Source organism: Pogona vitticeps, chromosome 3 (assembly GCF_051106095.1).
Source record: "Pogona vitticeps strain Pit_001003342236 chromosome 3, PviZW2.1, whole genome shotgun sequence".
Taxonomy (NCBI): Eukaryota; Metazoa; Chordata; class Lepidosauria; order Squamata; family Agamidae; genus Pogona; species Pogona vitticeps.
The window spans coordinates 83,614,966-83,639,778 of NC_135785.1; the positions used below are offsets into that span (position 1 = coordinate 83,614,966).

Genomic DNA, 24,813 nt, shown 5'->3' on the forward strand with positions numbered 1-24,813 from the left:
AGGGGGGGAGGGATCAAAGCGCTTTGATCCCTGTTTTCTCCCTACACTTTTTGCACTTTTATTGCAAAAAGCTTCTTTCCCGGAAAGCAGCTTTTTGCAAAGAAGTGTAGGGGGAAAGCACTTTCCTCGCAATAAAGTGGAGAGGGAAAGCAGGAATCAAAGTGCTTTGATCCCTGCCTTCCCCTTCCATTTTCTCACAATGTAAGAAAATTTGGGTTAGAAAAGTGGGGGGGGGGTCTTATACATGGAAAAATACAGTAAGCAGAACACACTTCTCAATGAAATAATTATGACCCTATTTCTGAAATACAACTTTATTAGACCCCTGTTATATAGAAAAACAACTAATTACAGGTGACTACATTGTTACTTCCCAATTCTGCTGAAAGGTACAATCTAAAGAAGCATATGAATATCACATCACATATGAATATTCTGCACTACAATTTGAACTTTTCTTTTTCATCAGGCTGACTGTGTGTTTGGCCATGTGCAAAAACTATGTAAAAATCTTAGTTATTACCAAAATGTTTACTGTTCAACCAAAGTTAAGGGAAGAAATATTCCACCTGGCGACATAACAACATAGCTGAAGGTGTCCGTGCTGGTTAGGGGATTCTGGGAACTGTAGTCTTTTAAAAAAGCATTTCCCCCTGAAAATTTGGTACCGTATTTGCCGCCGTACAAGGCGACTGGGCGTATTAGACAACCCCCCAACATCCACTCAAAATATAGAGTGGACGGCTCTGCTGCAGTGCCAGCGGCAGCTGCCCGGGGCTCTGCTCGGGCCCGCCCTAGAAGTTCATGGCCGGCGAGGACGAGGGCGAGAAGGGTGAGAGGCAGAGGACGGGAAGGAGAAGCAGCTCTCCAGTGGCGCGCGGGCGAGCTGGCTCAGCTGCCTGGGCAGAAGGAAAGGGAAGCGGGCGGCGGTGGCGGAAGGAGGGGAAGGAGAAGCAGCTCTTTGGTGACGCACAGGCGAGCTGGCTCAGCTGCAAGGGCAGAAGGAAAGGGAAGCGGGCGGTGGCGGCGGAAGGATGGGAAGGAGAAGCAGCTCTCCGGTGGCGCACAGGCAAATGGGCTCAGCTGCCAGGGCAGAAGGAAAGGGAAGTGGGTGGCGGTGGCGGAAGGACGGGAAGGAGAAGCAGCTCTCCAGTGGCACGCAGGTGAGCTGGCTCAGCGGCGCGGGGCGGTGGGCTCTGGCCACTCAGGCATGGCCGACTCTGCTTCCCTCCCTCCCTCAGTCCGGACCAACTGTCTGCCTGCTTGCCCGCCTGCCTTCCTGGCCCAAATGAAGTGCACCCGGCGTACAAGATGACCCCCCCCCCACTTGGAGGCATGTTTTTGGGGCCAAAAAAGTCATCTTGTACGCCAGCAAATACGGTATATGGATAATGAAAAGCCTTCTAACCAACACAGCAAAGACCGCCTTTAATTATATCTTAAACAACACAGAAATAGTAGTAATATACCCACTGCCTCAGAAATAAGTCCAAAGCAAGTTGTGTGGTTCCCTGGCTTATGATCTGTATTCGGAAGAAAGGTATTCACAAATTAAATATGTAATTTAGGACTTGCAAAATTCATTTATGAACTTGGGGCCAAAGGGCCAGAAACTTCAAGGAATAGCAGTAGGTCACAGTTCTGTACAGACCTGACGTTTTACATTTACATAGAAAGCCTTTTGACAAAAACATTTAGGAATGACAATTTCAGTATGTAACACCGGACAAATGCTAAAGGACAATAGGGAGATTTCAGAGATACTGAATCAATTCTTTTGATTAAACTTATTTGTTCCAACTGGAGTAGACTCACTGAAATAACAGAACTTACATTAGTGTTAGCAAGTCCTATTCAGTCAATGGGCTTACTCAAACTGGAATTAATAAATAGATTTTGCCCTTTATCTCTCTCATCACGACTATGGAAAATATAGGGGATATGCCAATTCCTTTACTGACTTTTTACAAGGAGGGTGTCTGAAGAACCTAGTGAAATACTGATAAACAGATGTAGTTCAAGACCTTACAGTGGTGCCCCGCTAGACAATGACATCGCAAAACGACAAATCTGCATGACAATGACTTTTTGCGATCGCTATAGCGCTTCGCAAAACAGCCTTTCCTATGGCCAATTTTTGCTAGACGATGTTTCCGTCTGTGCTTTGCAAGACTTTTTTTCCAGGACCAATGCTTCGCAAGACGACGATTTTAACAGCTAGGTCTGTGATTCGCAAAACAGGTGTTTTCAGGACCGATGTGTCGCAAGACAACGATTTTATCAGCTGATCGGTGCTTCGCAAAACGATGATGATTTTTCCCCATTGGAACGCATTAAACGGATTTCAATGCATTCCAATGGGGAAACGCTTTTCGCAAGACGATGTTTTCACAAGACAGCGATTTCAATGGAATGGATTAGCATAGTCTCGCGGGGCACCACTGTATTTTTCAGAGTGCAGTAGAGTAGTTCAAAAGCTTATTCACAAACAGCATAAGACAAAGCAGAGAACAGGAAGAGACAGTTCTAGCAATAGGAGGAAGTTATCAGTAGGGTCTTCAAGGATTTGTTTTGGTACTGATGCTATTTAACATTTGTGCTCACATTAGCACTGTGCAATGTTGTGGCCAAGTTTGCAGATAATACCAGATTATTTGACAAAAAGCTAAAATATGTCACATTGCCTAGTTGAATAGGCAACAAGCCAGAAAAGAGATTTGGCATAAATAACAAATGCACTTTGGAGTTCATTGTCCTATTTCGCTTCTGCTATTGACGGGGTGTGAACTGAGAGTAACTAACCAAGAGAGATATCCTGGAGAAACACAAGAGTGTGGCAGCTGTGAAATTAAATGCTAGGGATTCGTTGGGAAACAGTCAGGATAGAAATTTCCTTCTAGAAGTCTATGGTGTACCTGAATTTGGAATACTTTGTACAGTTTTGATCATACCATCTCAAAAGAGATTTCAGACCTGAAAGAGGTGCAGAAAAAGACAATCAAAATGGTCAAGGGACTGAAACATCTTTAAGAGCAGAAGTATTTCAATTTTGTAAAATTTAGGCAAAACCAACAAGTGGAAACCACAATAAGATCTTGCGATTGATCCTCAGCCCTGAGCATTTTTCTCTTCTGCATCATTTCCGAAGTACAGTATACTTAATGATCAGAGTATACAGCAGTCTGCCATATGGCAAGAGGTTTAGTTTATTAATGATGCAGATAAAAAGTTATCATACATGCTTAATGCAGGTTCTAAATTACACTTATCACAGCAACTCCTGTTCCTGGGTAGTTCAATATGAATTTGGTAAACACATTTATCAGATCATAACAGCCTTACATTTTCTGGCTTTCTCCTGTTTTTGTGTGTGGAGAAAACAGTTTTCCTTCTTCCTCTTTTTTTTAATCTCCCAGATGAAAGCAACTAAGATTCTGGCCTGCTATCCAGTCTGATATTCAACAGTTCTTCCTCATTATTGTATTGACTCGCCATCTCGAGATGTTAAGCCCTTTATAGGGCTGAGTCAGTGGTTGAAGTCCTATTGCTTAATTACGCATCTGGAAGTCAAGTGACAAGCATTCAACCACTTCTAACTGGTAATTATTGGGTCCTTGTGGGAATTCTTTAGCATGCACAAAGCCCACAGGCGTGCACACTCCCAAGAATCCCAGGAGTGACTTGCTAATTGTCAGCTAGAAGTGTTGTTGTTTGCCTTCTCTGTGTGTAATTAAGTAACAGGATTTCAGCCAGTTTGTAACTGTTCAAGGTAAGGCATATAAGATTACCATGAAATATCCTGTAACACTGTAATACAGGAAAACATAGGACTATACTTTAAGATAATGGTCAAGTATTAAATTTCTAGTTTGTCATTATTGTAACCTTAGTATGTTTTAGGTATTTCAAAAAGGGAGGTGGTGAAATGATGAAATATGGCAATACTGAAGTTAGAAGCTGTGTGTTGAAATTTGGCAGAGCGCTAATAATAGCACTAAAACAGGAGTAGCAGCAGCAGCAGTCAGTAATACTACTACTACCACTAGTATCAGTACTACTACTAATAGTAATAGCAATAACACCAGTAAAGATGTTAACACAAAATACTAGACACTGCTACTGTAAATAGGTCCACACTTTTCTTATATTGCAAACCAGTGAACTCAATATACTATAGTATGAGACCTACTGCTGCACCAAGATGTTGTGGCATTTTGGCTCCATTCTTCCCCTGTATTGATGTAAATATCTTTGCCAAATGAGGATAAGGCTTTCTGGAGGTAAAAAAGTGAGCTCTGCTTGTTGACAAAAATTAATATTTTCTAAAGTTTGTGCTACAAATAACTCACTTTTCAAACTTTCATCCTACAGAATCTTTAAAGGACTTCTATAGGGTAAACATATATAAATATTAGTAATAATTACCCTTTCCATTCCTGTAATAAGACGTTAATTATTCCTTTTAAGACACACTTCTGGATATCCTGAGGCTAGAACAGATGAAGAGAGGAGAAGGAAAAATTCCACAATGAACATTCAACCAAAGAACTAATTCCCACACTTACCATTATCAACATGTAGCTGAGTCATGACTAAAGGCTGTGCTCTCATCGAAATGACTGAGGACAGTTTAAATTCTTGCAATTACACACACACACACACACACACACACACACACACACACACACTTATTTATAGTGCAAATACAAAAAATGTAGCTGTGTAATAAATTGATAAGAGAGTTAGATAGTATGTTTATTGGGTCATTAAAAAGTTACAAATAAGGTGAGCATTTGAGTCCTCCAGAACCTTTTCTCAGACAAGGATGGTAGGTGGCTGCTGCAAATGAGGCTGCTGCATTGCAGCCAACCAGCCTTCCTGGTTTTTAAACAAACAAACAAATAAACAGACAGACAGACAGACAAAGGAAGGAAGGAAGGAAGCAAGCAAGGAAGTAAGTAAGTATATATTTGTTCCTTTTCTGTTCTTTTGTGCTAACAATGGAAGGAAATAATTGGTCATTTAAAATAATCTCCCTTTTTTATACTGCAGATTAATAATAAAAATGTATAAGATGGCTGTAACAGTCAACCTTGTCAGTGTTACTTAGGTATTTAATGAATTGTGGCTCCCAGCCCTATTGAACCCCACAGAATGGCAGGCAGCTATTATTTATACTAGCTTGTTCCAATTACTGTACAACAGTCTTTCACTGAGAGAGATCTATTTTATTATGCTATAATGTATCACATGGCTCATTAAGACCACATTTAATTTATTTTAAAAAACGATATAACTATAATCATAGTATCTATAAGGCCTCTTCATTAAAACATTAATATCTTGCCTTTCTGTCAAAGACCTCCAAGCAACTTACAATATAACATATTAAAACAACTGACAGTATCCAATTGCTTATGAGCCATGTGTAGAATGGTCTGTTCAGTGAATAGTTCCCCCTCACCTCCGCCGTTTGTACAACCTTTTGTGTAAGTGGAAATCCTACCATTTTCAACAGAGTGTTGCATAACTGCAAGCCATAGATTACTAGGATAAATGCTCCAGCTGCAGAGCCCTTATGCTCTGCATATGCCAACAGGATTCCGCTGAATTAATCTACAAGTTGCCAAAAGAGCACATACAACAGCTTGAAAAACATCAAAATGTAAAAAATAGAGCGACATACAGAAGTGAACCATCCTAAGCCTTATCTGTGCTTGCCAACTCTCTGCCAATATATACAGTATCTACTTGAAAGTACCAATATTTTGGAAACACCACTGTTATAAGTAGCTGTGTGGGCAAAGCATCTGGAATTAGCTGATACTACCATAGCAATTTTGTCTCTCTCTCTCTCTCCTGTCCTGTCGAGTTGGAACCGACTTATAGGGACCCTAATACTGTAGGGCTTTCAAAGTAAGTGAGATATTTAAAGAGTATTTTTTTCAGTTCTACTCCCCAGTGAGTTTCCATGGCCAAATGGGGATTCAAACCCTGTTCTCCAGTCCTAGGCTGACACTTTACCCACTACACCACACTGGGAATCCACAGCAACTATACAAGGTATGATATCATAGCATAGCCTATCTTTATAACCAGCAGAATGACTCACAAGACTGAATCCTATGGAGCTGATTTTCTTTAGCTGTTTCCCAGTCCCCTATGGTTCTGTATTTAAGAATGAAATCTCAAAGAATTATAAATACCAAATGTATGTAATTTATTTACATCAAAAACCACGCTGTATCTTTTGAGGGCTGCAGAATATATAGAAGCCACTGGGGTTGTGGTCAAGAGTGTTTAAGGACACCAGAAAATAAAATAAAATAAAATATAATTCTGAGGTCCTCCAGGAGTTGATCAGAATGTTAGGGCTAATCAACAGCGATTAGCCTAGTGACTTAACTACTTACTTCACACAGATATGTATACTTTTCCTCAAAATCCCTTTTTGCAAATATTCATTTAGGAAACCAAGAAGGGATATGATTTGGAGTGGAGAAAATGTTGGGTACGGAAAAGAATGAAATACGGTACAGATTTGCATGAAGGTTTTGTCTCTAACTAGCACTTACCAATTGTATTCAATTATTATTATCATTAAAAATATTGGAACTGTTCATAAAACAAAATAAATATATTAGAAAATTAAGATTATGACCATCCTTGTCTTGTTTGCACCTTGACAGCTTGCAAGCAGTGAGTAAAAAGATTTTGGCACACACTCAAACAAAGATTGAGATTAATTGGTGGGAATCATCTGTTGATGCCAGACTGAAGTAAAATAAAATAAAATAAGAAATATCAGTACTTTAAAACAGCAATGTACCAGATTAGCCCAACAGACAAACTCTTGTGTTGATGTAAGCTAAATGCATGCCAACAAAATGTATGAAGGATGGCTCAGTTTTCTAATGAAACAGGGAAATAACACCATGCAAAAAAAGGTATTTCTTTTGCTTTTGAATATCTGGGAAGAAATTAATTACATGTAATATTGAGAGAAAGTGGAGCTTAGTTACTTGGCCATTAAGCACAAGGTCACTTTTTTTCTTGCATTAGTTTATCTTTCTCTACTACACATGCAGACTTTAGAGAGTATAAACAATTAACCCTTTAAACCTTCAAACCTTCAAACAATTAACCCTTCAAATTAAGTCTTTCTCTCTCTCTCTCTTTTTGGCTATTCCATCTTGGTAATCCTTTCTTTAAATTAATTGTTTTAAATTGAAATTTGTAATTTTATGATTTTATATATTTTTATACTGTTTTGTTTTATTTTGTAAGCCGCCCCGAGTAGACATGGTCTAGAGGGGCGGGGTAAAAATCAAATAAATAAATAAATAAATAAATAAATAAATAAATAAATAAACCACCTGACACATTCTTTTACAGAGGCTAGGAATAAAATGCTAATAGTAATTATAGTAAGCAAGATTTTTTTCTCATATACTTAGGTAATTTTTTTTATCACAACCCACAAAGACCTTTCTACAGCCCCCTACTATAAAGAAATAGAGAACAGAATAAGGAAGACTGCCAGAAAGAGGAAACGGTTGGAGCTGTTAGCAATTCAAGATGCAAATTAATTCATGATCACCTGAAAGGAAGGAAGTGCTTGTTGGCTTAACATGCTAGGTAGTTTGCATGACCCTCCTTTTCCTGAACAATTAACTGACATTCTTTCTTTGGCAGGTGAAGATGACCCCTCCTCTATCTTCAGCTGCTTTACTCACCGAGTGAAATGACTGTAAGTCTTTAAATGTCTCACATGTTCTTAAATGTCAACTGTTCAAACATATATTCTTAAAATTCCAGTGCTAATATAATATACTTTCACAAATGTTTAAGCTATATATTAACATGAACTGAAGTAGACATGCTTCTTTCCTCAGCAAGTCTTCAGTTAGTCATGACAATACTGACCCATTGATCTTGATGTGTCTAGTGTACTGTGATCCCAACTCATTGTCCATATGTATTCGCGAAGGCTTTCACGGCTGGGATCTAATAGTTGTGGGTTTTTTGGACTCTTTGGCCATGTCCTCTGAAGATGCCGGCCACAGAGACTGGCAAAACATTAGGAAGAACAACCTTCAGAACACGGCCAAAGAGCCCGAAAAACCCACAACAACCAATCATTGTCCATAATCTGCAATTACTGAATAGAAGATATTTGGACTACCAATTGATAATATTACACTGTTGTAGCTGTATAATATAGATAGCAACTTTTAAAATAAAATATGTGTACAAAAACACACTATCATTTTACTTACAGCACTTGGTAAGGTGTCATATACTACATTCACAAATTCAAAATCCACTCCACAGTCTTCAATGGAATTGAAAGAAGCATCTGTGTATTTCTGCAAATTGAGGTAATACATTAAAGAAAATGATGTAACATTGTTGCACATCCCAGTACAAAAACTAATGAATTTTAAAAATAAAAAACATGTGTTTGAGATACACATGCCTCATTAAAAGTGTGCTCTTTTCTTTATATCTTTTTTTTACTTTCTGTTTGCTCCTATTATACAAAGCACATATTTGCTTTATTGCTAGTTAATGTTTCACCCAAAGTTAGAAACAAACAGAATGTTATATACACATTCTGAGAGAGTGGTTTTACCTTAAATGTAGTATTGACATCTTGAAAAGAATTAAATGTTCTTGAGTAAAATTCATACACTGCCTTCCAGTCTCCTGACAGCTTAGCTTTTTCCATATCTTCCCTAAACAGAAAGCAAAAAAAACATGACCATTATATGGCTACTAGAAAAGCTTGTCCAAACAGATTTGAATATGTTTAGAAACTTAGAAACAGAAAATACTAAGTGGCATCCCACACTTAAAACTTTTCCATTAACACAGCAAAATGCTTGTGTACATGAGACAGTTTACTCAGGAACTTGAAGGTTTAACATGTCAATTGTTCCAATCATTCTTTTTTGGTAAGCTGATCTGTTTTTAAAATTTTTTTACTTTTAAGTATATTATTTTCATCCTTTTACAAATTACTGTAGTTTGTGCCACACGTACAATTGTATTTTATGCAGAGGTTTCTGTATGTGGCAGAGAAGGAATGGTGGTGATGCAGAAAAAGAGCTTGTTACTTTGACATTGTGCAAACATATATTTGCTGAGTATGTGCCCTGCAGAGCACCACAGCATGGTTGGTGTGCTAAAGTAATGGGGTACCATTCTCTCAAAGTCATTCCTGACCAGCAGATCAAAGTTCTCCCACAACCACTAGATTTTGGAGATGTATTCAACCATATAGAATTGGACACTGTCCTCATTCCCATCTTTTTCTAATTACTCCGCCTCCTGAATCCTGACTGCTCAAAAACCACGGGGCTGGCATCTCTACTAGCCTGTCTTATGATGTCTATGGCTGGCATATGCAGACTGTCTCCTGGAATGCAGACTGTCTCCTGGAAACAGCAGCATGGATTGCTGTGATAGGGGCAGACACTTATTTGCCTGACTAGCTACTACTAGCTATTTCCTTTTAAGGTAACTATTTGCTCCCCCCCCCATGAGTGACTTGAAACAGAACGAAGGTGGCAAGATTAAAGCCACCTAGCTAATTAGGTGGCTGCTTTACTTTGGAGTTGTGCTGGTTCACTAGCAAGAAATGGTCCTGAAGACACTTTGTCAGAAACCAGAGCTCTAACAATTTTGAGCTCAGCTACTCCAGTTCTCTGGCTAACACCAAATATTTGAGCCAGAGAGACAGAGAACAAAAGAGAGAGAGAATGAAATAGAAAGATGCTGGAGATACCCTAAGGGAAGGGAGTGAGATATATACTGATATGAAGATTCCCCTAACTGGTTTCTCTGGCTTGCTTACTTTTTCATCATCATCATCATCATCATCATCATCTCTGAACTGCAGAGCTGGAAGGGACTCTATGGATCATCGAGTCAGCCCTTGTCAAGGAGGCACAGTGGAGAATTGGAACTCCCAACCTCTGGTTCTGCACCTAGATGCCTAAACCACTGAGCTTTGTTTGTTTTAGACAGCTGAGCACATGTTTCTCAGATCCCATTGTCTGACTCTGCTTTTTGCTGGATGCAGTAGCAGTTCTTGAAGTCTTAGTGGCAGAAGAATCCAGAATGCTGAGAAAAAAGCCACCGCAGCAACAACAATCTAGCAGTTTTTTCCCTGTCTTAGAGATAGTATTGTTAACCCTGAAAATCGGGTCGATTCTCCGGCAGAGGCAGCAGACTAAGACACGAGACAACCAGCTGTATAGGATGCCAATTATTTATTAAATTACACAGCTAGGGCCCAATCTCTTAAAAGCAGAGAAGAGCCCCGAAGCACGGGTGCATAGATGTTTTATAGGGATACACACAAAGGGCCATAAACAGTTAGATTCTGATTGGTGTCCTGAACCCGAAACTTTGGATCTCTATGCCCATTGGCCCTAAATGTTCTGTGGGTCTGACTTATTGGCTATACCTGAATGTGCATATGATACGCATGCCCCCTTGGCCTTAAGGTTATAAATTACTCAGATGGCGACTATGTGTCTGACTTGACAGTACCCAGATATTCGTTATCTCTGTCGTTTTGTTTATTGTTGCATTGTATATGGCCTTCAAGTAACAACTTTTCCCTTGGTGTCAAAATGGAAGTGCCTTAGCTTCCTCCCTACGCATACCAAGGGTGCCAATTATCTCCTTAATTGCCCTCTGAGCAGGCCTGTTGTTTTGGGAAGTGAAAGTATTGTGTTCTGTTCCTTGGGGCGATATCTCTCAGCTAGCAGATGGAAGGCCATTGAGGCACTATGTGTTTTGATATGCAAGGGTGTGTTTGTAACGCACTATGTGTTTTGATATGCAAGGATGTGTCTGTAAAGCACTATGTGTTTTGATATGCAAGGATGTATCTGTAAAGTTAGCACCCTGGTGTGATTGTGGCAAGAGTCAGGAGAAGAGATCCAAGTCAGGGTCAGTCTACGGTAAAAGCAGTTTCTAATACAGATCCATTCGGATACAGATACATTCAGATACATATGTATGGATAAAAGATACATAAAGTTACACAAGTATGCGTGTGCAAGACGTTACAATAATTAAGTTGTATTGAAACTAAATACAATTGCTGCGTTGTGGAAGAAGCAATGGGAATAAAAGCGGTGTATGAAGTGAGATACAATAATAATAAAATGCTTATTTGTTAACCCCAGAATGGCCAGCCTTCACTATGATTGTTCCCCCCTCCAATATTAACAAGCTTCCCCTCCCTTTTTATTTTTCATCCAGTAGAAGAACTCAAGTGGGTTAATTGGGAGAAGCCTCTTGAAAAGAACCTCGTATTTTCCAACCTGAGATTTTGTTTGAGTGCATAGCTTGAAATACTTATCCATGCACATGGACTCCCATATATTTTTTCTTTCCGTTCCCCATCTCCAATTTTCAAACTATCTAGCCTGATGAATAGTTCTACAGAGCTATGGCTGGGTATATTGTGTTAATCCTAATAGTAGATCCTAAGAAAAGTATTGCCTAATTAGCAGATTTTGGGGTCTTGTTTTACTTGTATGGACACAGCCTCACCCCCTTTTTGGTATGGTCTTTATGATCCTACTTGGCATTTCTTTCCAGGATGACAAGGAACCATTGGTGAGCACTCTTTCAGTACAGCCCATCTGCGAGCTAGAAATCCACTTAACAGTACAGTGGTGCCCCGCATAGCAACGATAATCTGTTCCGAAAAAATCATCGCTATCCGGATTCGTCGTTATGCGGGGAAAAAAACCCCATAGGAATGCATTAAAACACGTTTAATGCGTTCCTATGGGCAAAAACCTCACCGCTATGCGGAAATCCTCCATCCGGCTGCCATTTTCGCTGCCTGGTGAGGAAAGGGCGCGAAAACACTGCGGGCGGCCATTTTGTTTACCCGGCGGCCATTTTGGAACCGCCGATCATCTATTTTTAAAACATCGTTATGCGATAATCAGTAAGCGAAATGCTTACCGATCATGGCAAAGTGATTTTTAGCCATCTAAAACATCGCAATGCGATCCCTTCTGCAATCGCAAAAACCTAATCGCTATGCGGATTCGTTGTTATACGGGGCCCTCGTTATGCGGGGCACCACTGTAGTTTTGGCCATAAGAATATGGACAGGAACTTTGTCAAAAGCCTTGCTGTTAAATACTATTGCCCCAATATTCTGGTATGACAAGCTTTGGAGAAACCTATGCATTGTCTTAGAAATCATGGAGTTCTCACAGATCGACTGTTTGATTATCTGTTCTTGAACTTTTCCTGGTATCGTATATTAAGCGGACAGGTCAGGAGTTTCCCAGATCTTCTTTTTAACTCTGTTTGAAGATGGGGATGACATTTGCTTGCCTCCAGTCTTCAGAGGCCTCACCTGTTCTCCAGGAGTTATCAAAGATGGAAGTTCTGAGACTATAACTGCAAGTTCCTGTAACATCCCTGAATGTAGTCCATCTGGCCTAGGAGACTTGAAGTCATTTAAAGCAGTGGTCCCCAAACTTTTTGACACCAGGGATTGGTTTAGTTGAAGACCATTCTCCTAAGGATTGGGGGGGGGTACTTGTTATGCAGTAGGTTGTTGGAGGATAGCTTTGAAATGAGCTCATTACATGTATTGTGGTGGGATAGATGAGCAACAAGCAGAAGGTGAGCTGCAATGGAAGCTCCACCTCCTGTTACATCAGCAGCGGCTCAGAACCTAATAGGAGCACAGGCTCCTATTAGATTCTAATGCCACAGGCACAGCTGATCTAGCAGCAGGAGCTCATAGCAACTTCTGCAACAACTGTACTATTAATCTCAAGTAAGTAGGAATTGAGTATGTAACTATACAAAAAAGATAATATACTGACAACTCTAAGCTAGTGATACAAACTCACATATAAAAATGTTGCTTACCGGAAGTCATTCACAGTTTTTGTTTGGATGGGAAGAGGAGTTTCTGGAGGGACAGAAACCTTCATTTCTGCAGGAAGTACATCCACAGATGTGCGCTGCTTTTGTCTAACATCATGGCCAAGAGATGGAAGCTCTTTTGCTGATTCAGAATTAAATGTTTTAAACTCGTAAACTGTAACTACAAAAATAATCCTACAGTCCTCAATCAAATCAGCAGTCAGTCTAAGAAATGCAACTACCTAAACATGCATACCTAAACACAAATATTACTGGAATAAATTGAGGCATTTTCAGTTAATCATAGAACTCAAATATACTGTGAAGGATAAATAAACAACAACAACAAAACAACAACCACAATACTTAAATCTAGAGCAAAGATTGGAAATTAATGGAATTAGTGTAGTGGTCATTGTGACTTTAATAAGCTAAAAAGAAATTCGATAAATTACATTTATATTTGTAAGGGGACTTTTAAAATATGTATGTTATTTTTTAGTTGGTATTTATATTTATTTCACGTCATATTCTAAAAGCCTTATTAGAATGACAGTGAAAATACTATTTATGATTTGACTCCTCCCTCTGCCCTGTTTTGAACTCTGGAGAGAAGGAAACCGTTACTGTATATGAATATAGCAAAGTCCTATTTCTCATCCATCTCCAAAAATTATTCTCTTGGTTGTTGTTTTTCTTCTTTCTTACGGTCTGTTTGCTCCTGTTTGAGCTTGTTATGCACATCTGCCTGATGTTACTGGAGATTCAAATCAAGCCCTTCCACATCCCTTCTTATTTCTGGATGATTTCCCCTCATTTGGGAACTGGGGCTCACAGATTTACATGAATAATCAGTGATGAGCCTTGAGTTTGCATGCTCCCCATATGTCCATTTTATATCCAATCCCGGCTTTAAATGAACCGAACTCCCCCTGAGGTGCAAACTTTGGAAACTGCAGCTCATTTGTAATTTCAAAAGAAGCCAGATCTGAAACTACAAATTAATCCTTACTTGCTCTTACTAACTCTTGTTTAAGGGAAATTTGGATGAGGTGTATTGTTTAATATCATAAGTAAAAGATTCTGTTTTCTTCACAACCTTGACAGGAAGGAAGGGTAGAAGAGAGCCTAAGATCAGAAGTAGCTCTTGACCAGAGGTGGAGATGCCCCACCCTGAAATTTGGGGAAGAGGCATATCCTCTGCTAAGCCAGAAGACACATCATTCGTGTAAGCTAAGCCAGTATTTCTTGTCAAGGTGCAAGTTCTAGCCTACATGGTTATAATAAAAATGTAAATTTTCTTTTGGTATCGTGGTAAGCTATGTCTGCTTGGCTTAATTACCACCTAAAGTGAAGAGAGAAGCAAACAGGCTGGATGCTCATATCATATTTATTAAGTTGGATTTCCTGGCTTGCTGTTATGTCCTAACACAGCCGTTAACAAAGAGCCTGATCAGACGGGCATCTGTCCAGCTGCCTGGTGTGCTGTGGAGAAAGGTTGGTTCACTCTTTTTTCCACTGATCAGATGACATAATCACTAAATTGAACCAATCCATCCCCAGAGCACCTCACCTGCACTTTTCTGAGCTTTTTTTTTTTTTTTGGTGCATCTTCACAGCATCTCAAGTGACCCTATTTAGACCACACCAGTCTGCTCCGAAACAGCCAGTGTAGATGAGGCCTTAGAGATTGCAATGAAGCTGCTTTTGTTTGCATGGGAAGAGGAAGGATAGCTAATTCTAACTCAATGCTGCAGCATTACAACTAATTATATTCCAGTATTACTTGTTTATTAAGTGGGAACTGAGTTTCAGGTTCCATGTTCCAGTGTTGTCTCACTAAGCCCTTATTTTCATACACCAAACTACAGTTTAGCACTGCAACTGGACCAGTCACAAAGTTAAAGCAAACACATTTCTGTAAGACCAAATTATAGCCACATGCACACAGTATCATTCAAATCTCTGTGTTATAAAAATAAGCACAAGAACACATATACAGTATACTGTACATCTCCATTATAACTTCCCATTGTAATGTTACTGTTCTCATTTTGACTCCCAAAATTGGAAATGGAAAGGTGTGTCTTCTACTACTCCAGTTTAAACTGGAATTTGTGATAAGTATAAACATTCCATTAATATCAGTAGGATAATACAGTTAAAGAAGGTATGGAATTAATAAATTACATTAATTACATTAATAAATTACATTAATAAACAGAGTGTGGAAATACCATCAGATCTGACTACACAATTATTTACCATATATGCTCTGGATCTTCTCTAATAATGTATAAATATTCCTGTTTCTTCTCATTTGGACATTTTTAATGAAGTCAGTGCATGTCTCTAACAAATAAGATGTTTTGAAACAGATACTTAACACCAGTGCCAACAACAACAACAACAGTGATAGTGGTATCTTACAGCTGCAGAGTTGGAAGGGACCCTGTGAATCATCAAGTCCAGCCCCTGTGAAGGAGGGAATTGGGAATTCAGCACTGTGGAGAGCTAAATTCCCAACCTCTGGCTCCACAGCCATATACCTAAACCACTGAGCTATCCATATGAACTATTATTTGCTCTCCTTCCTTCCTTCCATGACACTTAACAATTGAGGTAAAAAGCAGTACTGTACTAAAAGAAGTTTACAACAAAGTTTTATTAACTGTACCAGGGTAGCTCGGGTACTGCCAATATTCTACCAGTATGTATTGTTTTTATCCTGAAATAAAGTCACTATAAAAATAACTAAAATCTTGCTTCAGTTCCAACCTGCAGTCCTGGTAACTGTTTTTGGAATGTTGCTTGGTTACACATTATGTAAAAATCACTTAACCAGAGTGCGAGAGGCAAGAGTGTAAATGAAAAATGGGATAAATAGAATGATTCTGGAGAGAGGAGAAGGTTTTAATTATAAGAAATGGGTGTGGAACTGCAGTTTTTCTTCAGTGGCCAACACAATCACTGAAAAGATGCTATTCTTCAAACATAACATTTGGATTCGGGGGGCTACCATGGTGATACTGCAGAAACTGTTACATAGCACAATATAGCTGGAAAATGTAAAACAGTATGGATGAAAAGAGACAAAATATGCTGATCCTGAAAATACATTTGATTCCATACACATCCAGCTATATTGACCAACCAGCTCTCCACTACTGGATAGTGACAAAATTATTGAGTTCACACACTAAGAGTGCTGAGCTCAATATGATGACAAAACTATATTGGTGTGAACTTTAGTTCAAATGTCTCCTGTTGTAATTATTCATATCTATAGGATCAAGGTGTTTTCCTGTCTGCAAGGAATACCAAGTTCAGTACTTCATTGAATGTTCCTTTTGGGCACAGATTGTGATCGGTGATCACTGAACACAATAGTGAGTTTCAAGAAAGAAGCACAGCATTTTCCAAAAGAGACAGCTTGTACTTGGATGTTGGGAGAATGGCAAAGTTGAAACCAAAATGCAGCTATGAATTAACTTGTATCTTGTAGTACAGCTCCTATATGTAGAGTACTCACCAACTTCACACACACCCCTTTTTAAAGAGAGAATAAAAACTAGGGAAAATTTGTAATGTACTATACAAATATTTTTAAAAACTAAAATATTTTTATTATCGAGTTCTAAAGCCTTGCTTGCTCTTTCTTGTCTGCTTCTTTATTCATTTAATTCTTCTTTGCTGTAATGGTAGACTTAACTCCTACTCTTCTCAAACACTTACAATAAAGAGGCCTTCATAGACACTCAAACTATACAGTATCATGTTCTGCAACTGCAGTTCTCTCTAGTGGTCAGAGAAGAGTAATCTTCTATTTGAGAAAGCAGAACAATCTTCCAATGGAAGAGCATGATTTTTGCCATTGATTACTACAATGGCAACATGTGCAAACTGGACCATCGAAGTCAAAGCTCATAACTATTAATTCAGCCATTGTAATTTGCATTTGTTAAAATGCTAGTTTGTGCTGTGTAATTTATTATGATTATGAAGCAGATTACACAGCAACAGTTCTGCTAGTAGGCACCCAAAGCATGTCATAACACAAACAAGAAAAACAGCTACTAACAATAATATACCAAGTACCTCTTTAAAATGACCTTTGTTCTTACCATTTTTAATATCTTCAATAACAAACTGTGTAGATGGATTTTCATTACCAGTATCTTCTTTCCTCTGGCTGATAGTTGAAATGAAATTGCTGAAAGGAGATATATAATTTTTGGATCCTCCCTCCAATCCCTGCAAATTAGGGTGGGTGGAAATACAAAACAAATATGGACACTTAGGACCGCAGAGATTCCAATTCAAGGAACATCACTTTTGCTGAAAAACAGTCAATTCATTTAGATATAAGAAACTACTGTATCAATAAAACTGAGAGCTTTCACTAGAATTCAGCAGGCTACAGATATATCTGTATATTAGAAAGTTCTCAGACAGCCAGAAGGATGGGGTGAGAGGACCCTTCTTTCAAGAAAAAATGTAGGCTAGATCTGCCAAAAAACTTGTGACAGTCTTGAGAACCATCCCTAGATCTGAAGAACTCCCCATATGGAAGGCTACAATCAAATGTTGGTACACCATCAGAAGTAATCTATTCATCATAAGTGACACAAGATAAAGAAGTATCCACAATCCACACTCTAAGCTTGGACACTCTCGATAATTTTTTTGGACCCCTGTTATATTTTGTCCAGGACTGTAGAAATCACCCTGCCTTTGCTCATGTACGAGGTTATTTGCATGCACCAATGGGAGCTGTGGGGAGGCGGAGCCAGAGAGTCAGGAGTTAAGGGAGGCAGTTGAGAGTATGGAACTTAGAAAGAGTTAAATGTGAAATAAGTTAGTACGAATCTACTGAATATTTTAAAGTTTTTTAGGAACCTTTTTATGTGAACTGCATCCAACCTGTTTTGTTAAAATGTACAGAGTATGGACCTCAATCTTTCTAAGTACTGTATTTTTCTGTTTATAAGATGACTCCCCCTTTTCTAACCCCCAAATTAGCAAATTTGAAAATTTGCACAATTACACCCCTTTGGTCCTGAAGCCTTTTCATGGCTGCTTCAGGATCAAAGGGGTACGATCCTGCCGCCCTTTCACGGCTGCTTTACCTACCACAGTAACGCAGCCATGAAAAGGCGGCACGCTCACACCCCTTTGATCCTGAAGCCCTCCCACGGCTGCTTTACCCTGTGGCTTCACACTGCCATGTATAAAACGACCCTCAATTTTTTGTCTAATTATTTAAGTAAAATATTGTTGACAGAGATCAACTGGTGGCAGCATAAAAGGGAATGTGGTGTGGGCCTTAGGTTAGTGAAATAATCTGGAGACACGCAAGTGGCATGTCACAAGGATATATACTCTCTTTCTACAGTATGCTGTAGCTATAAACATTCTACTCTATATCAAAGCTATGTTTTCATATCAATTTTTCAGGTGTTTGTTTTCCAAGTTACACATTCTTTGAGTAATGAATAAAAAGTGAAACAGCAGATGAAAATAGAATGCAGTTCTGTAAAAATCATTTTGATAGCCTCTGTTTGAACATATTTTGGCATAAAAACCAGAGGAAAATAGTTATTTTCAGTACGAAAATGTGTGTGTGATCAGTATAATGATTACTATAATGATGATATATGATTAAATGGGATGTAATACAGATAATCCAGGTAACTCTTCAGAGGTGGAGGAAAGAAACAGTTCCTTGGAAGAAAAATCCTTGCGTGAGATATGCAACAATATTACAAGCCACTAAAAATAGCTTAGGAAATAAAACTGATCTACTTTCTTTTCAGATATTATAGTATAACGCCCACTGATTTGATTTCATTAAAATTAAGTGCCACTTAAATCTTGCAGACTAAATTCTCATAACCACATAAGGATTGCTTTAGTATAAAAATTTAGCTGCCTTGAAAATTCAAAAGATATTAGTTCTCAAAAATGGTAGCGATTCCCAAATGAGTGTCCTGTACTCTTAATTCAGAGTTTATGGACTAAACAAGATGGTAAGCCCAAGTTTGGGATAGGCAGCTTTAGAATAACAATACATTTTAAATAATTTAAAAGCTATTTAAATTTTTCTACAAATAGCATGGCTGAACTGGAATGGACAGGTGGGAGAGGCAGAGTGGATAAAAATCAATGATTTTTTAAAAATCAAATTTATTTAAATCACAATTAAAGTTTAAAAAACAGAATTTTAAAATTTAAATCATCAAAAACTCTTATTTTTAAAAAAATTAAATCATGATTTAAATCAAATCCACCTGGAGTGGGGGAAAAGGAGAACTATGGAGGACTTTACAGATACATATTTATTAACTGTGTGCTGTCAAGGCAATCTGAACCTACAGTGACCCTTTCCAGAGTTTTCTAGGTATAGAGTTTTCAGAAGTGGTTTTACCATTCCTTTCTTCTGTGTATACCCTAGGACTCTGTAGCTTGCCTCCTAAGAGGCACAGTGGGGAATTGAACTTCCAACCTCGGATTCTGCAGCCACATATCTAACTCATTTACAGTACTTACCCTATTTCCTTGAAAATAAGACCTAACTTGAAAATAAACCCCAGTATGATTTTTCAGGATGCTCGTAATATAAGCCCTACCCCAAAAATAAGCCTCAATTAAGAGAAATCCCACCCTCCACCATTATGCAGCATCCAGAGGAAGATGACTTAACTGTATTTGAATAAACATAGATTGTTGTACATGAAAAAAAAAGCACAATCCCCTGAAAATAAGCCCTAATGTATTTTGGGAGCAAAAATTAATATCAGACCCTGTCTTATTTTCAGGGAAACATGGTATCGACCCAGTCTTATAGACATGGATGCTGCCTTTCAAAACCAATGTTCAGATGTCTCTGAAAGTGTTAAAAATAAGTTGGGTAATGTTGCCTTTAAAATAAACTGTAGGGGTGTGTGGCAATCTACCCTTTGTTGCCCCTATTTATTTGGGCCCCATAAAGGAACACACCCTTTCACGCTGCCACCAGGTATTCTCCTAATACCAATTTATGTCCCACACAGGTGCTGCCAACACTAAGGGTTATACAACTTAGGAAGCAGAGGTTTAATTAAGTATTCTTTTATTATCAAACAAATAAAAAGGTAAATCACATATGAACTGTTTCAGGTGTTAATACATATTGGATCATGTAATCAATCACTTTTATTGTGAATTTCGTTGTATGGGTATACTGTGTATATACTTACAATGACAATAAATCATTATGATGATGATGATGATGATGATGATGATGATGATGATGATGATGATGATTCCAAACTGCTGTATGCTTTCAATCAATATCTCTATTGTAGTGTTTATATTTTCATTCCTGCTTGTTCAATATGGTTTAAACTTCTCAATTTCCTCTCCTAACATTCTCAGCTCAATTCACTAACCCTCTCCTTCGTTCTCCTAAACCCTAACTCTCATTCCATATCTTCAACAGTCCCTAACTCTCTCTAACTCTCACTGCCTAACTGTCTCTCCAACTCCCTAACTATCTTTCTGGCTCCGCCCCTCCTGCTCTATCCTTGGCTCCTCCCCTTTGAGTTCCTGTGATGGACAGGCAGAAATGACATCACTTTTTGACATTTCGCTACAGGGTGATAGACTGTTAGGTAGCCAGCCTACCATCTTGACCACTGTCATTGTTCTTTGCCTACTCAGATCACCCTTCTCCTCGGGGCAACAGTTTGCTTCTTTGCTCCCCTTCATCTGCAATGGAGGGATGCCTGTGTGGGTATCTTCATGTTGGTGGTTAACACACATGCACACTTAGAAGTAATTTCTTCTGTACAGAACTCTAGGTTTTATCCTGAATGATTTTTTGGCAAAAGTATGTTTTTCTTTTTCCTTACTGTGAGTATCCTAAGTGATTATTCCCAATTCATGGCCATAACTTTACCTTACTAGTGCGCTTCACTCTGTTAAGATAATTACCACAAATTCCTATGGAAAGTAGGCTTTAGATATTGCCCCAATCACATAGGACCAGCTCACCTATATGAGCAGCTTTTAGACAGCAATGAAAATATCAAGTGATCCAAACTCATAGACAGGGTCTGGTTACATGCAGCTTTTTCACGGAATTTACAGTTGCTTTTTCTAGTCCAGTGAGAATTTTATGCACTGGGCCATGTTCACACAGCTGATCACTTGCACCTGTGTAGACACTGCTTACTGACTAACAACCTACATACACTTGGAACAACATACAGCTGCAACAAAAGAGTTGGAAAAAATATAGCCCACATGCTGTTTCGCCACAACCCACAAGGCTTTAAGGTGGGCTTTAAGTGGGCCCCTACAGGTGACCTGACCCCTCATCACCATATTCCCTCTCCTGATGTCATATAGAGTGCTATTTTCTCACAGGTGAGAGCAAGAATTTTTTTTAAATTAGAATTATGGGGGTGGGGTAGAGAGAAATCTCATCACTCACTTCTTTAGAAATCCATATAAAGAAAACTGGCCAGAATCTTTTGGAGATTTATGACAGCATGTGTGTCATGGGACAAATTATGATGGCGAATTGCCACTAACTAACAAATTGCCACTTGCATGCCTAGTTGTGTGCCAGTCACAGAACCTGGCTCATGACTAGGAAATCAAACAGTAATTTTTAAATTAGCAACAATCTACCACTGTGATTCACTCCATTACACTTACATTGGCATAAATCCACAAGAGGATTGTGGCCGCTCTTTCCATGCTGGAAAGAGCAGCCTCTTAAGAGCTGGAGAGAATGCTGAGATGTGCATGTATACAAGCACATGTGCATACAACTGAAATCAGTGGAAGCTTATCTTCTTTCCATGCATTGATGTAGGAAACTTTATGACTGTGTTGTTTTCCACAATGGCAGTGGTGTGGGTGGATCTCACCTACAGAAGCTAGCTTAACACACTCTCACAGGTACCACTGCCTTGCAACCTAAAGAAAAGCTCTTTGCAGTAAATCAAGTCCAGTCCAATAGCTTCCCTTTCCTTTTTTGATTTAAAATGTTTTATAATCACTGACGTTTGTTACTAAAATATCATTGTGTTCCTGTCTCTCCATCTGTTCTTCTCTGTAGACACAATGAAGTAACTATGCTTTGCGGTAGCACATTTATAATTTTAACACATATTTTTAACTTCCTCTTTTGTCAGCTCCATTCAAGCCATTCAGATAACGAATTTTAATATGTGAGAATAGTTTATTTTCCTTCTACTAAAATAAACAGACTGGCTTTCCCTACATTACAGATACTTGTCTGACTGCTTAGAAAATAAGATAACCAGTTTCAAATGCAGAGACTTCCAACTTTTAATGAAATATTTTTTTAAAAAAAATACACACTTCAGATGAAAGCACAGTGCTAGTTTCTGTCTTGTTTCAAACTACAGTGGTGCCTCGCATAACAATGTTAATTGGTTCCGAAAAAAAACCGTTATGTGAAAACATCGTTATGTGAAGCACCGTTTCCCATAGGAATGCATTGAAAACTGGTTAATCTGTTCCAATTGGAATGGATTATCCGGTTTTCTCCCTCCCCCCGCGGCTTGGATCTGACCCACGGCGGCTACCTCAGCCATGGCTGGACTCCCTAGAGTCCGGCCATGGCTGGGGTAGCCGCCGCAGCTCGGATCCAAGCCGCGGGGGGAGGGTGGTGGGATTGGAATGCCTTTCAGGCATCCCGGGCTTGGATCCCACCCGCCGCCGGTTACCCAATCCCACCACCCTGCCAGCCTCCCCCCAAGGCTTGGATCCAAGCCGTGGGGGAGGCTGGGTGCGGACACCCCCCACCCTGCAGCCGCCGCTTGAAGCCTCCCCGTGTCGCTTTCCCCAGCCGTTCTCGGACTTCCAGGCGTCTGAGAACGGCCTGGGTAGGCGGCGTGGGGAGGCTACCGGCATCGGAGACAGGGTGGAGGGGGATCGGGAAGCTTGAAGCCTACCCGCGCCGCTTACCCAGGCCGTTCTCGGACTTCTGGAAGTCCGAGAACGGCCTGGGTAAGCGGCACGGGTAGGCTTCAAGCTTCCCGATCCTCCCACCCTGTCCCTACCACTTAAAGCCTCCCCACGCCGCCTACCCAGGCCGTTCTCGGACACCTAGGTGTCCGAGAACGGCCTGGGTAGGCGGCGCGGGGAGGCTACCAGCATCGGAGACAGGGTGGGGGGGATCAGGAAGCTTGAAGCCTACCCGCGCCGCTTACCCAGGCCGTTCTTGGACTTCCGGAAGTCCGAGAACGGCCTGGGTAAGCGGCGCGGGTAGGCTTCAAGCTTCCCGATCCACCCCCCACCCTGTCCCCGCTGCTTAAAGCTTCCTTGCGCTGCCTAGCCCGGCCGTTCTCGGACTTCCAGGCGTCCGAAAACGGACGGGGTAGGCGGTGCGGGGAGGCTGCCGGCGGCGGGTACAGGGTGGGGGGGTGTCCGGAAGGCTTCCAGGCAAAGGCCTGGAAGCCTTCGACACCCCCGTACCCTTCCCCCACCTCCGCTGAGAGCCTTCCACGCTCTCAAAGGGCTTTCTCCAATATCGGAGGGGGCTCTTTGAGAGCTCGGAAGGGAATTGTCGGCAGGGGACGGTGGCTTCGGAGTACTTCCGAGGCCGCAGCCCACTGCCGACATTTTTCCCCAGCTGAGTAGCGGGGCTTCAAAGCTCCCGCCGCTCAGCTGGGGGAAAATGGTGCCTATGGGGAAAAATCGCAAAGCGATTTTTCCCCATAGGCAAGATCGTAGTGCGATCGCAAAAGCGATGGCAAAAAAGCCATCGCTATGCGATTTTTTCGTTAAACGGGGCGCTCGTTATGCGAGGCACCACTGTACTATGAATCTTACAATAGTGGATGTGGAGTTAAGAGTTTCTGGATTTTAAAAAAATGTGGAATGAAATCACAGGCTCCCTGGATTAAATGGAAACCACTGTGCTGTGGAACCAACCATCGGTTTCTTATACTCTTTAGCCTCAGAATTTAAGAATGACCACATATTTAAAATGTCACATTTCTCATGAAACTTGCGAATATATTATAGCTTTAACATACATCTTGTCATGCATATACTTTTGATGTACTTGGCTTTCATACTAACTTCTTGTAAGGGCAACACTGAATTTATGGAAGACTGGTTTCTAACCACAATCTGATTTAAGGAAAGGGCTTTGCTAAACAAATCATGAAGAGCCATCATTCCTGCAAACGAGTATCAATGTCTTCTCTTGTCTTTATTTGAATGTTACAGGCTAAAGATTTCAAAATTAAATTTTTTACTTATTTATTTATTTATTTGATTTCTATACCGCTCATCCGGCAGCCAAGGCCACTGTGGGCAGTTTACAACAACTAAACAGTAAAACCAAAAGAATCACAATACATAACAACATCAATAAATTATAAAAGTGCAAAACAAAATAGCATAAAATACAACTGGAGACATAATAAAATACAATAAAATAAATAACGTGAAATAACAAAAATTATTTGTTTGGAAGAAAAAGATATTCAGGATTAGTTGAATGTGTTGTTGTATTGCTCCTTTTACACTGGTTTCCATGATACTTTTATTCATCCAATTTTGCAAAGCATCCCACAGTACTATACAGATATCTGCTGGCAGACCAATGTCCATCAGTAACGATTAAAGTGGCCAGCTTCTGTGCAACAGTACTAGTCTGCAGGCGAGAAATGGTGCCTTAACCCTCTAGATCAGGGGTCAGGGAACTTTTTTATCTTTTACCCCGCAAAAAAATTATATACGCCGACATTACCCCCTTGATTTGAAAGGAAGGAAATCATACATTATTTGAATTAAAAATATTATTGAATCTACACAGGCTGTGTACCAAACTAGCAGGATGCACCAAATTTGATAAAGATGTGC

The 24,813-nt window shown here is 39.8% G+C and overlaps 1 protein-coding gene across 4 annotated transcripts in view; it reads right to left on the reverse strand.

Annotated features, from left to right (window-relative positions):
* The window catches only part of HECTD2 (HECT domain E3 ubiquitin protein ligase 2), a 73,262-nt gene that overhangs the window by 41,003 nt on the left and 7,446 nt on the right, over positions 1 to 24,813 (reverse strand). For 3 of the 4 annotated variants that reach the window (XR_013543973.1, XM_072995299.2, XM_078391332.1), the window contains exons 2-6: positions 17,046 to 17,175; positions 12,925 to 13,102; positions 8,636 to 8,738; positions 8,280 to 8,369; positions 4,426 to 4,490 (exon numbers count right to left, since the gene is read on the reverse strand). Coding sequence is in view for 3 of the 4 variants with exons in the window: in XM_072995299.2 (XP_072851400.2) it covers positions 4,426 to 4,490; positions 8,280 to 8,369; positions 8,636 to 8,738; positions 12,925 to 13,102; positions 17,046 to 17,175 (566 nt within the window). In the remaining variant the exon portion in view is untranslated. The remainder of the gene's footprint in view (positions 1 to 4,425; positions 4,491 to 8,279; positions 8,370 to 8,635; positions 8,739 to 12,924; positions 13,103 to 17,045; positions 17,176 to 24,813) is intronic. The other variant, XM_072995300.2, reaches the window with a different exon arrangement.